This window comes from Chrysemys picta, chromosome 9 (genome assembly GCF_011386835.1).
Source record: "Chrysemys picta bellii isolate R12L10 chromosome 9, ASM1138683v2, whole genome shotgun sequence".
In the NCBI taxonomy this organism is placed as follows: Eukaryota; Metazoa; Chordata; order Testudines; family Emydidae; genus Chrysemys; species Chrysemys picta.
The window spans coordinates 24,510,605-24,525,258 of record NC_088799.1 but is presented as its reverse complement, the minus strand read 5'-3'; the positions used below and the strand labels follow the sequence as shown (position 1 = coordinate 24,525,258).

Here is a 14,654-nt window from a genome sequence, read left to right as displayed (position 1 = left end):
AGCTCAAAAGCTTGTTTTTGACCAACAGAAGTTGGTCCAATAGAAAAGTTATTATCTCATCCAACTTGTCTCTCTGAGTTAAGACACCATTCAAGGTGAAGTGGCCAGTCAACACCTTGTATGCTCTTCACTTTGAATGATCTAACACATATTGTAAGAACTTTCCACCATTTTACTGGCTACAAAACAGGCTTAACTGGCCACTGGAGGACCACTTCTGTGTAAGGGAATCCTTGGCTGGCTCAAAGCCACCCAATAGCTCATACACTGTTTCCTTCCCAGCAGACAGTGCAGGGACCATGGCTGGGCAAAGAGTGGTGTGACCAAAGCTTCTCTGAGTGCTGGTGACCCCTGGCTCCTCATAATTACATTTTCATTACTAGGCTTCAGAGTGCACACACAGTTGACTTGGAGCATTCACACTTCTCTCAGCGCTATTGTTTCAAGCTGTCTGTATTGCATTGGTTTACACTTGGTTTACCTTTTGAAATTTAGGTTCTGGAATACACATACAGCAACATAAAAATAATCTCTAATGATGCAGCAGTTAGAGGCTGCATAGTCACATTAAACACTGGGCCCCGGCTTTGGTGAATGTTGCCCTATAAATACCAAAGATAGCTAAATAGAAGAAAGTGAAAAACAAAGCAGTAACTGGGCCAGTAATCCCTCAATACTTTTTTTTTTTTTTTTGGTAGGTTGGTTATGCCTCCTCCTGCTCGGTTCTTTCTGACAAATACCAGTTCCCTTCCTTTCTGCGCACTATACCGAATGATAACCATCAGTCACTGGCTATGGCAGAACTTGTTCGACATTTTGGTTGGGTATGGATAGGAACAATAGCAGCAGATGATGACTATGGAAAATACGGAATCAAACATTTTAAACAAAATGTAGAGAAATCTGGAATCTGCATTGCTTTCTCTGAGACCATTCCAAAAATATTTTCCAGGGAAAAAATACTAGCAGTTGCGGAAGCTATAAAAGAATCCACAGCAAATATCATTGTAGTGTATTCCTCTGATATTGACCTCAGTCCCTTAATGGAAGAAATTGCAAACAGTAAAATTACTGGCAAAACCTGGATTGCAAGTGAGGCCTGGGTTACATCAGCACTAATTGCTAAACCTGAATATTTTTCATTCCTTGGTGGGACCATTGGTTTTGGAGTACGGAGAGGTGACATACCAGGATTAAAAGACTTTCTGCTTGATGTGCATCCAGATAATGATGCTAGTGATGACTTGACTATTGAGTTCTGGCAGACTGCTTTCAATTGCACTTGGCCTAACAGCACGGTACCTTATAATACAGATTTTAGAATAAATGTAACAGGTCGAGAGAGTGGAGTACATCCTGTTTCTGATCAGCTCTGTACTGGAAAGGAGAAATTGGAAGACATAAAAAATACCTACCTGGATGTTTCAGAGCTCAGAATAACATATAATGTCTATAAAGCTGTGTTCACTGTGGCCCATGCCCTTAACAATTTAGACACCTGTGTAGAAGGAAATGGACCATTTCCAAAAAATTCCTGTGCAATTATATATGATTTTGAGCCCTGGCAGGTAAGCATTGCTTTTCCCTATCATAATTTTACATAATGAATTAAAGAGAGAACTTTAATGTGGTATCTGCAATTGCATTTAACTTTCTTTTAATTTTTAAAAGTGTATCTATAAAGAAAATAAATTCAATATTAATAGCAGAAAAATTAAATATAAAATGAGTAATAGGTAAATTTGAAATATATGCTGAAATCAAGTGACGAGGTATGGTTTGCACTAAATGAGCCTGATTCAGATTTTGCTTACACCTGTGTAAACCGGGTGGAAGGATGGTATTGTGGTTAGGGCCTCTACCCTAAGAGTCAGGAGACCTGGCTTCAGTTCCTTGCCCAACCACAGACTTCCTGTATGACCTTGGGCTAGTCAGTCTATATATGAGTTAATAATAGCACTTCCCTATCCCACAGGGATGATGTGAGGTGCTCAGATATTATTTGTATTACCATAGGACCAGGAGCCTCAGTCATGGACCAGGACCCTGTTGTGCGAGGTGCTGTACAAACATAGAACAAAAAGATAGTCCTTTCCCTAAAGAACTTACAGTCATGGGTCAGACAAAAGATCAATGGCTACAGACAGACCGATAGGGGAGTACAAGGAAACAATGAGACAATATTGGTCAGCATGATAGGCTGTAAGTAGATAACAATGGAGTTATGCTGGTGTGAAATCAGAATCAGGCCCTTTGAACATAAGATCGTCGTTAGCTGAGACTGTGTTTATTATGTTGTCCATGCACATTTTGTGATGTCTTTTCCTTGCTTTCAAGTTCTTGGGTTTTGTAAATGATGTGAGAGATAACTACTCTAGGCCAGAGTCTGATACTCTTACACTGAGTAGCACCTTGCTCCACAAGTAGCCTCATTGATTTCATGGGGACTAGTTGAGGAGTAAGGTTCTACCCAACATGAGTAAGGGTGGCAGAAATTGGTACAATGTTATTACTTGGACACACCAGACATAGAAGGTATATATGTGATGGGTTGGATCACAGAAAACCCCTTGGGACTGCCAACTGATGTGCTGGGACTACCTCTGAGCCCGCTTTCCCTGGTAGCTTGGGACTTCAGAGCTCTGCCTGGTTTGATCCAGACATGCTAGCCTGCTACAAACTTGGATCCAGGTCTGAACAACGTCCCCCAAAAGTTGCAGGCTTAACTGAAAACAGCTTAAGAAGTGTTCCTGTCCCCAACACTCAGATGCCCAGCTCCCAGTGGGGTCCAAATCCCAAATAAATCCGTTTTACCCTGTATAAAGCTTTATACAGGGTAAACTCAAATTGTTCTCCTCCCCCCCCCCCCCGGTATTAATACATACTCTGGGTTAACTAATAAGTAAAAAGTGATTTTATTAAATACAAAAAGTTGGATTTAAGTGGTTCCAAGTAATAGACAGAACAAAGTGAATTACCCAGCAAAATAAAATAAAACACGCAAGTCTAAACCTAATACAGTAAGAAAGTGATTACAGATGAAATCTCACCCTCAGAGATGTTCCAGTAAGCTTCTTTTACAGACTAGCCTCCTTCTAGCCTGGGTCCAGCAATCACTCACACCCCTGTGGTTATTGTCCTTTGTTCCAGTTTCTTTCAGGTATCCTTTGGGGGCGGAGAGGCTATCTCTTGAGCCAGCTGAAGACAAAATGGAGGGGTCTCCCAGGGGCTTAAATAGACTTTCTTTTGTGGGTGGAGACCCCCTCCTCTCTCCTATGCAGAATCCAGCTCCAAGATGGAGTTTTGGAGTCACATGGGCAAGTCACATGTCCATGCATGACTCAGTTCCTTACAAGTGGCAGCCATTGCTTACATGCTACCTTGAACGTCCCCAGGGAGACTTCTTATTTGGATTAGAGTCTTCCAAGGTTCTATGTCTGTTAAGTGTTTCTTGATTGGGCACTTAACTTGCAAATTCCTTTCTTAAGAAGCTGACCAAATGCCTTACTAAGGCTACTTAAAATCAAACAAGTGCACAGCCAATATGCATAACTTCGAATACAAAAATGATACATGCATACAAATAGGATGAATATATTCAGTAGATCATAACCTTTTGAATGGCATATGTAGCATAAAACATATTCCAGTTATATATATTCCAGGGAATGAAGAAGCTCCTTAGCTATGTAAATTTGTCACAGGCCCACTTAAATTAATGGGTCTAGGATAATTTATACTAGATGAGGATCTGCCCCAAGATATGTCAGAGGAACTTGAGGCCATTATTTTACACAGAGCGTGGTGAATGCTGTGGGTTAAATGAACTTCCATCTGAGGTGGTAAAATCAAGTAGTATTAATGGACCTGAGCAGAATTACACAGAAGTTTTACTACATAGAATTTAATGAGTTAAAAGGAATATTATTCAGTTTGGTAGCGTAATAAGCAGCAAGCAGCCCATCCTTTTGGGGACACGGAAGGGGATTTTTCATCAGTCATGCTTTTCTTCCCATGGGAGGGATTACTTGACCACTTATCTGGCACAAGATTATATGTACATATATTTTAAAACTTATCTTACTTTAAGTTTTTAAAATCTTTGAGGCAATTCTAGACATGACAGGTCCATGTCCTACTTCAGATCCTTCCCAGCTATGTAACTAGTGTACATAACTCTGTAAATTAATTTGACAATCACTTTCCCCCTGTTTTATAGTTAATGTACTATCTGAAGAATGTTAAATTTACAACCTTTGACAATGAGCTAGTAAAGGTAGATGACAATGGAGATGTGTATGCGTCATATGACATTATAAACTGGCAGTTGAATGAGACTGGAGAAATCTCCTTTGTGAAGATTGGAATCTATAATGATACAAAAGATGGGCATGAGATGAAGATATATAATAACGACTCCATATTCTGGAACACTCCAACATTAAAAGTTAGTAATCTTTGCCTCTTTTCTTCTTAATGGACCGCTGTGACTACTGAGACTGGTGTTATGCAAATTATTTTTTTTTACTGTTACTTTGCCTGCTGTTATCCCACCTCCTAGTCATTTCCCTACCTCTATTTGTCTGTTTATTTAATTGCTGTGTATAGTCAAAATACTAGATTGTAAAATCTCTGGGGCAGGGATTGTAATTTGTGTTGTGTGCACAGAGTATAGGTACAAATGGGGCTCTTATCCCTAATTATGGTCAGTAGGCACTGCTGCGATAGAAATAAATAATAATAATAATTAATAAAAGACAGTGCAGACTAGCCTGTGATTACTTGGTGTTGGCCATATCATGAAGTCCTTACTCACTGACTTAATGGGAGTGTTGCCTGAATAAGGATTGCAGGTTTTGGCCCCTTAGAAAGCTTTTTTGAACATTTTTCAATGTGTTTGAAGTCACATATTTAATAAACAAATATATCTGTTTGTTCAAATACATATATAATATCTTTGTTTAGAAACCAATCTTATCTAGAAACCATCCTGTTTGGTCATGTACAGAGCTGTAGAGCTTTTTGTACAGGATATTATTTTCATTTAAAATACAACCTGTTTCTTCTTTATAAAAATGTATTCTTTTACTCTTTGGGTGACGTTTGCTTCCTCTCTCAGTAATGGATAACTATTTTTGTTGTTGCATTTTTAATGTTCCAGCAGCACATTAATTATTTAGTACACACTGCTGTAGTTTAGTCTGGCCAGCACATCTGGTGGAAAAATAACAAATAATACATTTGATCTGGAGCACAAAGCCGAGCTCTTAAGTTTTAGGGGTGGAAAAAAGATGACAAGGTTCCAATGTAGACTGTAATAAATGAACTTTTTTGGGAGCCCAGGTTTGCACATTGGGAATGATCCATTTTTAGCTACATATTTATATACCTAATGCATTTCTCTGTAGAAGAAATAGATTTGACATTGTATACTGTTCCTTTTAGCCTCCGCGTTCTGTGTGTACTGAAAATTGCCAACCTGGTGCTAGAAAGGGGATCCGACACGGGGTGCCTGCATGCTGTTTTGTCTGTATTCCATGTGCAGATGGAGAGATAAGTAATGAAACAGGTACAGCACAAAAGCCTCATGTAAGAATAAATAGGTATAGACATATCACTGATTTCATCCAGATAATATAATAGATCATTCAGATCTATATGAGATAAAATTAGAATGACCAGAGTTCTTTCAGATACAGTAGAATTTTTGTAACAGGCAAACTCAGGGCTTCATAAAATCTCTCTCTGTCTACGGTATTTCTAGAACACCCTTCACCATTGTATTGAGGTACTTATACCTAAACACTCCAATTCAGTATGAAAATATTTCTGAAAACTCAAAATTTTCCACAAAACTGAAATTCAGTTTCCCAGCTAGCTCTATTTTAAATACCAGCTGTTAATTCATAGATTATATAGCCAGAAGTGACCATTTTGATCATCTAGTCTGATCTCCTAGGCCATAGGACTTCTGAATTAATTCCTGGTTGAACTAGAGTAATCTTTTAGAAAAACATCCAGTCTGATTTAAAAATTGCCAGTGATGGAGAATCTACCACAACCTTTGGTAAGTTGTTCCAATGGTTAATTATCTTCACTGGTAAACATTTGCACCGTAGTTTGAATTTCTTTAGCTTCAACTTCTAGCCATTGGATCTTGTTATATCTTTGTCTGCTAGACTGAAGAGCCCTCAGTTACCAAATTTCTGATCCCCTTGTAGGTACTTAGAGTGTGATCAAGTCACCCTTAACCTTCTCTTTGGGTAGTAAAGAGATTGAGCTTCTTGAGTCTTTCACTGTAAAGTAAACCAATCATTTTATCAGTCTCATGGCACTTCTCTGAACCCTCTACAATCCTTCAACTATTAGGAACATGTCAACATGAAGAATGCTATTTAAATGACATAGCATGCCTTATACCAGCTATTTTCAATTAATGAAATGCATTGGCTAAATTTTATCCCCAGCAGCTATCCCAGTTAAGTGGGGTGAGATTCCATTAGCAGGCGGAATCCATCTGCCCAAACTTCTTAGTGGTTAACTTCTGTGCTTCACCGGACTGGAAAAAGCTTTATTTTGTATCTCCCCCCCCACACCCCCTCCGAAAACACACATCTGTAGCAAACTTGTTAATGAGAGTCTTTTTCAAACAGATACATTTAACAGTCCTTGCCTAAATCAATTAAAAATATTTTATGTATTTAACAGATGCAAGAGAATGCTTTCCATGTCCTGATGATTACTGGTCCAATACACTCAAGAATGAATGTGTGCTAAAGGAGGTGGAGTTTCTGGCTTATGATGAAGCTTTAGGGACCACACTGGTAGCTCTCTCTCTATTTGGAGCTTGTATTGTCCTTTCTGTGACCATTGTTTATAGGATGCACAGGGACACTGCTCTTGTGAAAGCCAATGACCGAGGGTTGAGCTTTCTCATTCAGCTATCTCTTGTCATTACTTTGTTAACTTCCTTCCTCTTTGCTGGTAAACCAAAAGAATGGTCGTGTCAGATCCGCCAAGTGACTCTTGCCCTGGGGTTTTCTCTTTGCTTGTCCTGTATACTGGGAAAAACTATTGCACTCCTGTTAACATATAGAGGTAGCAAGTTGAAGGCTGCAGAGAAGCATGACCATATATCCATGCAATCTTTTCATCAAAAACTTCTTGTGCTAATCTCTATGATAATTGAAGTGTGTATTTGCACAGCCTATCTCACATGTATACCTCCATATGTGTACAAAAATATGGAATTCCAAAATGTAAAGATAATTCTTGAGTGTAATGAAGGCTCCATAGAATTTTTATGTACTATGTTTGGGTTTGATGTATTTCTTGCTGTATTATGCTTCATCACTGCCTTCATAGCTCGCAAGTTACCAGATAATTTCAATGAAGCTAAATTTATCACTTTTGGGATGCTGGTATTCTTCATAGTCTGGATTTCTTTTGTTCCAGCCTATTTAAGCACAAGAGGGAAATTCAAAGTAGTTGTTGAGATATTTGCAATTTTGGCATCAAGCTTTGGTTTGCTTGGTTGCATATTTCTGCCAAAATGTTACATTATTTTACTGAAGCCAGAAAGGAATACAGAGGAAATAATCTCAGGCAAAGCCACCACTAATGACAAGAGTGCTCCATCCACCTCAGCCTCATGCACCAGTGAGGTTACCAACAGTACCCTCTCCACAATGGTACTTGATGAGTAGTAGTAGGTTTTTTTAGTTCTTGCTCTTCAGCATTTACTGTGATGATGTGCTTTATCTTCCTCAGTACTGACAGACAACTCCAGTGGATTCTCATGTATCATCAGATTGCCATTATTTCCAGTGGAAGTTATGGATTCTGGTTCTCGATGACACAACCAAATTCACACCATATTACATGTGCTGAGAAAATAATGCGGGTCATCACTGGGGAGCTTTTATGGTTGGATTTTTGCTTTTCTGATAAATAAATAGGGGTGTGTGCAGAGTGAGAGAGGTGGAATGAGAGAAGCATATGTTCTTGTGGGATATTAAATGCTTGTCTTTAGGGCTGTGTGAAACCTACTCGCTCTGAGAAACCTACTCGCTCTGACTATGTGTTTCAGCAAACGTTACCTTTAAGTATGCTTGCCAACTTTCTAATTGCAAAAAACTGAACACTATTGCCCCACCCCTTCTATGAGACCCTGCTCCTTCTCCAAGGCCCTGCAACTGCTCATTCCACCCCACCTACCTCTGTGGCTCACTCTCTCACACCCTCGCTCACTCACTCATTTTCACTGGGTTGGGGCAGGGAGTTGGGGTGTAGGGGGGTTGAGGGCTCTGGCTGGGGGTGAGGGCTCTGGGGTAATGCTGGGAATGAGGTGTTTGGGGTGCAGGAGGGGGCTCAGGGCTGGGGCAGGGAGTTGGGATGTGGGAGGGGGTTCGGGGTGCAGGCTCCAGGTGGCGCTTACCTCAGGTGGCCCCCAGGAAGCGGCGACATGTCTCTCCAGCTCCATGCATTGCCCCCGCCCACAGGTGCCACTCCTGTAGCTCCCATTGGCCGCGGTTCCTAGCCAATGGGAACTGCGGAGCCAGCACTCGGGGTGGGGGCGGTGCGCAGAGCCCCATGGCCGCTCTTATGCCTAGGAGCTGGAGGGATATGCGAGCTGCTTCCTGGGAGCCACGCAGAGCTCGGTAGGGAGCCTGCCAGCCCCGCGCCAACCGGACTTTTAATGGCCCAGTCACCAGAGCCGCCAGCATCCCTTTTTGACCAGGTTTTCCCATTGCACAGGTTTGGTTTGCACAGGTTTGGTTTACACAGGTTTGGGACAATCAAAATTGATATTAAATTTTGGCTTCATTTCAAAAATATACCAAAGGGTCAGATAAATCTGTGCAAACATTCTGAGCTTTATCAAGTCAATTTAGAAACTAACAAAACTCACTTGGATTCCCCTACCAAAGTTCCTTCCCGTCCCCTAGCAGGCTGTGGGCTCCTCCCTTTTCTTTAGTTGTCTTCCAGCATCAGAAGCCCAGTGGCCTTCTGTTCCTCTGATGTATTCAAGGGATTTGCACTTTTCTCTAATCTGGCTTTTTCCAGCCATGTAGGGTTTGTTTTCCATCTAATTTAATTTTTGGGACAGGAAAAGGGATGTAAACTGATAGGACGAGTCCCTCCACACAACTTTGTGTTTCCCAGCGGATCTGTGTCTCAGCTGCCAGAGAATTAAAGGGCTTCTAGCAGCAGCAGTTTGTAATTGTGATATGAAATTGCTTTACAATAACTACAGAAAAAAGTTAAAAAATTAAACATATCAAACGTGTATAATTCCATTTTAACTATCTGCATAAAATGCACACTTGTAGTATTTTATAATAAATATAATCTAGAGTTACGTATTGCTCTTTGTGGTTTGTAAATTTTTTGTAGAAGCTTGAAGGTAATATTTCTTTTGTAGTTGATTTTTGTCCTCCTAGTTGCTTGGATAAATACTGAACTTTGCTACATTTCTAATGGAGCATAAACGTCAAGACTTACACTGGTTTTAAACTTCTCCATCTACATATATTTCCAGTTCTGGGTTTAGCACTTGTTAAAACTGCAGGGAAATGCATGCAGTGTTTTCTGGTGTGTCATATCAAAATGTCAACGAGTGTATATATTTTTAATTTTTTTCAGCAAAAAAAAAGTTTCTAAATAGCAGTTATACCTCCAGATACAGGATATGTGACTTTGGAATCTGTGCAACTTGTGAAGGTAGCTTGAAATAAAATCTGTTCCCAATACACCAAGCCAATAAACAGAACTACTATTAGCCTAATCTGTCTTCTTGTCTGTCTAGCTTTTTATACTGTGCCCATTACCTTAGTATTTGAGCAACTTACTCTAAAATATTCCTTTTGTCATGTATCTATTATTGTACTTTGTGATTATAACCATGTAATTTTGTGCTAAAATCTGTCCTCTGATCAACATGCCTATCCTTCACCACAGGAAAACACGTTTAGGCTTCCTCCTTCCTTTCCTTTAAGATTACGTGTTGTCCTTTTGTCTGATAATCTCAGTGAACTGTGGAAAATGTGAGGAATTAAAATCACCTCTATGCCCAATAGACTATGCTGTGGTGTCACTTGCTGTGCTGTGGTATTTGCTATTTTCTGTAAACACAGACACACAATTCTACTCAGAAAGCTTGCAAAGCCATGTAGCCAAAACACTGAAGACCAATTCCTCCCCCCAGTGACAAATATTGTAAAAACATAGATTTTGGTCCTTCCCTTTTTCTTAGGACGATAGGTACCAGCCAGGCAGCCTCCTCCTGACAATACATAAGACTATGTCTCTGGGAAAGACCAATACATTTTATACATAAAATATTTTATTCACATTTTCCCTTAATAAAAAAGAAATAATTTTAAACAGTTATTATTTATGAGCACTGAAAATATAGTCAATCAATGCAACCAGATCATAAGCATTAGACTCTTTGCTAACTTACTGAAAATGTGACCTCATCATACACCTTAGACGAAGATTTTGCTACTTTATTTCAATGAAAACAACAAGAAACATAATATAGGGAAGAGTTAAGGTTAACTTATGTTCTCAGTTCTGGACTCTGTTAACTTCTAGTGACCTCAAGGTATTAGTAATGGATACAAGGTTGTGCCCTCAATGCATTAGTGATAAATTAAACACAAACATGGTGATACCAACTGATATGAAATGTCTCATATTTAGAGATAGTATCACCAATGATTTAATAATGCCTGTGATATACAGTGTCATGTCACCTGATGAACCCAGGCTACTTGCATATCATAGCACTGTGGCCAAGATACCTCAATGGAAATAAATAAGCCATAACAAGTCAGCGTCATATCCTGTGCATTAAGGTTCTGTTGATTTTCTTTATGCAATGCTGATAGACCGATAATCCATGTCAAACGTCTGTGTCTCAGACTCTTGTGCAGCTTTTGACATCTCCATACCCACTACTAGAATAGACTATGGATAGTCAGTGTGGCTATCACAGTTTATTCTGTGGATATTTTTTATCGTGGCCTCCCACAAGTGACTTCAGTATCTTTTAATCATTGACTGAATCACTTTCCCCCACAATGTGACATCATATTCGGTATTGGTTTCGTTGCGCTGTTTGAGAAGACAGGCAGAGCTGCGTGAACCCTGATGGGATCTGGTTACAAGCTGAACTCTGCTGTTTGATTTGCAAAAGTGGGAAGTGGCGAAAACCCTGCAGGTTTGCTTGAAGATTAGAGTTGTCTGAACTCTAACTTCCACAAGGAACATCCCATAGAAGTGGCTAGCTATGGGCTTGTTGGGGGTGGAGACACGCAGCTGTTATTGGGGAAGGGAGGTTAGCTGGACTTCACAAGAGGGACACCTGACCTGTGTGACAAAAAATGTCCCATCTTCACAAACTTTTGTTTAATGGACACGATAGTTTTGTATGAGGTTTGCTTCTGTGCATCAAAAATACAAAAAAACCAAAACCCCTTCAAGAACAGTAAAGTGTAATGACTTCAGCTTCCACTTGTATTTATTGGGAGACAGATTATCAGGGGGTCTGGGGAATTATCTGTCTTAGATTCAACTTGCAATCAGGGGGACAAGGCTACAATTTCACCTGCATAAAGCATGCACAGTAAGCACAGATATACGTTGCATGTGTATTTTTGTGTGTATTCAGTAAATATAGGTGCAATATATGTGCATACATTTGAAAATTTCTCCATAATGTGTTGAAATCTACCCATTTTACTGCATTAAAAAAGGGAAAGCTAAAAAGAAATAAAGTTTGTTTTCATGTAGAAAATTAAGCCTGGCAGTAACCAAAACTGCTGCTTCAGGTTTACATTTAGCAGAGCCTGTTGCATAATATCTGTTTCAACTCTATGTACTGTATATTGTGAAGAAGCTTAATGGCACTTCTGACACACTATATAGTTTCCAGGTGCAGAATTCTGTTTCAGTACACCTAGAAATCCAATACTTGTCCCCGAGTCTCAGTGGAACCTTGGCAACTGACAGCAGAGTTTGGTGTGGTAATCTGTTGCTGTGGGTATTCTCCGGGCACATACACCAGAATGGTTCAGTGACTTTCCAAGTTTATGCTGAAGTTCAATACTTCAATACAAGACTTGTTATATTAGGCAGTCACAGAGTAGTTCTAACTCCACAGACATCCACTTAATGTTCTCATTATGACATTTATCTCCTGACTTCTTAAAAAGGACCTTGCAAAGAGGAGATTATGTATTTCAGCAAAGATAATTCAGGAAGGCATATCTTGGAATGTAGTAGGTAAGTTAGGGCATCGTTTGGCCCAGTCAAAAATTGGAACATTCACTTTGCTTGGCATTTAGCTTTTAGTGATCCTGCCAGCTGGTACACTGCACACAGATCCAGTAAAATAACCATGCTAATAACTGTTAATAAGGAATAATGTATTACTGTCTCTATAGAGAATTTTAAGTAAACTTTTTCCAGTTTTGAAGATCCTCATAACAGTGACTGGCAACGACTCCTAAAGTTTCTAGACTCCAAAGAGAAGCATTTACACATTTAAAAACAACAAAAACTACTGATTAATATGATAGGAATTACTGATTTTAAAATAGCATCACAAAACAACCAGGAAATTTTCAGGGTTCTAAGGCCATAATTAGATTATTAAAAATAATAGTGTTGAGATCCATGTGGTACAACCACTTTTTCTTAGACTACTATTGACTTTCAATGAGAGTTGGTCATCTAACTGCTCTTTGTGTCTTTGACAATCTCCCCCATAATTGTCATGGGGTTTCTAATGAACAATGGATATAGCCATCCTTCAGTGTATTCTACTGAAGAATCAGCAAGGAAAAGAAATATGCTAATTAAAACAATCAAGAGTTCTTCTTTGACTGGTATTTGAGGTGGGCAGTATTTGACCCAGAGGCTTTTTTACTAGAAACTGCATGGAGGAGATACAAATAAATTCTCAAACTATTCAACAGACAACTGATTTCCACTGCAGTGTCTTAATTACATGAGATTAATTTGCTGCAGCTGAAGATTCTTATATACATACTAAGTTGACCAACTTAATTATACCCTACAAAATGATGAAAGCCAAGAACAGAGAATTTTTCAGGGCACAATCTTCAGTATTTATTGCACATATTGTAACACACAAGTTCTGCATCTTTGTTTGGTGAAGAAATAAGGCCCTTTTCATAGTCTTTCACTGTTAATTACACTGGTCTTTCCATCAAATGTAATAAATCTAATTGGAGTAACAAGATAGCAACAGTGCAGCAAATAGTAAATGGCTGTAATTATCAGCAGATTGGTTCTAATGAGCTTCCTTTGCTGTTCAGATTCCATGGACCATCAGTGGGTTAATTTGCTGACAGTATTATTTACTATGTACTGCAGTGCACAGAACACTATCTACATGAGATATGTCATGACAGTAACCAAAGTGTGCATTTCTTTTCCATTGCCCTGTGGTCGGTAACTGGATCATTAATTCAGGTATTTTTTTGGAAAACACTTTCGTGTCAGACTTAATCTGTGGAGAGGGACAAATTTCATTTTTAATTATGATCTGTGGTCTTTGGGATTACATACTGTGATGTGGTGTAAACGCCATACTGGCACTGAAAGGGTTAAGGGGCACTGTGACCTCAATTAGTGCACCTGATTGCACATGGAGGCTGGGCCAGGACCAATTTAAGATGAGACCCAGCTGGAGAGGAGCTGTGTGGCTCTATAAAGGAAGGATTTCAGGCTAAGTACTTTGCTGGGAGATTATACCTTAGGATCCTTTGCTAAGAAGTGCTGGGTCAGCTGAGATAGACAGCTGCTACTAAATAGGACAGGGGTATGCCCTAGTGGTGAGCCCTGATAAGAGCAGGATCTGGACTTTTGGGAAGAGAGCCCTGGCAGGTAGTCAGCAGAGGAATAAAGCAGAGGGAACTTGAAAAACAAAAGCTGAAGCCTGAGATGGGCAGAAAGTAAAAATCTGTATCCACTACAGGTGGGATTTATGAGGGGGGGGGGGGGGGTAAGTCTTCTGAGCCCAGCCCTCAAAGAAGGGTGAATCTTGAGTCTATGGAGCCTGAGAAGAAGAATGCAGGTACACAGTGGGGCCAGCAAGGGGCTGTGGGAGAGGGGGAAGGAGAGTCTGACTAGACAGACTTTGCCTGCTCACTACAGGGCCCCTACAGTGGAACCCAGAAGGGAGGGTGGGCTTCAGTTCCCTTGCCAGCTACCAGGGAATGTGGTGTGAAGCCTCTGATATAAGGTGATCCAGACTTTTGAAAGTCTGGAGGGGAGAAAGTATAAGGACCACAGGGCCCAGAGGTAGAAGATCTCTAGTAAGAATGCTGGACTCTCGTTTGCTGAACTCTGTTAGCCTGGAAGGGGAGAAACTTTAAAGTAACCTGGCTAGAGGGCTGAGTCATGAAATGAGACCAGCTGCCACAGGGCTGAAAGAGGTGATCTCTGGCCATGAGGGGAGGTGCCTTTGGTGAGTTCACTCTTCTACTCGTGCTCCTCTTCAATCTATGGGGGGTCTCCTAATGATGTCAGTGGGAGCCTTGTGCAAAATTCAGTTTGTCGAATATTGTCTCTAGGGGTTGACTTTTTTGAGTGACATGATTTTGGCTGTGGCTGGAGCC

General features: G+C 40.1%; 2 protein-coding genes across 3 annotated transcripts in view; both read left to right on the top strand.

Annotated features, from left to right (window-relative positions):
- Window positions 1-8,287, top strand: part of LOC101944698 (vomeronasal type-2 receptor 1-like) — a 29,381-nt gene extending 21,094 nt beyond the window's left edge. The window contains exons 3-6 of the mRNA XM_005287015.4: window positions 699-1,568; window positions 4,220-4,447; window positions 5,446-5,569; window positions 6,709-8,287. Coding sequence (XP_005287072.4) covers window positions 699-1,568; window positions 4,220-4,447; window positions 5,446-5,569; window positions 6,709-7,706 — 2,220 coding nt within the window. The 3' untranslated portion in view covers window positions 7,707-8,287. The remainder of the gene's footprint in view (window positions 1-698; window positions 1,569-4,219; window positions 4,448-5,445; window positions 5,570-6,708) is intronic.
- A 5,495-nt stretch (window positions 8,288-13,782) lies between these two features.
- Window positions 13,783-14,654, top strand: part of KCNAB1 (potassium voltage-gated channel subfamily A regulatory beta subunit 1) — a 262,161-nt gene continuing 261,289 nt past the window's right edge. Inside the window, exon 1 of one of the 2 annotated variants that reach the window (XM_065557858.1) lies at window positions 13,783-14,110. In XM_065557858.1, the coding sequence (XP_065413930.1) occupies window positions 14,086-14,110 (25 nt within the window). In that variant the 5' untranslated portion in view covers window positions 13,783-14,085. The remainder of the gene's footprint in view (window positions 14,111-14,654) is intronic. The other variant, XM_065557859.1, reaches the window with a different exon arrangement.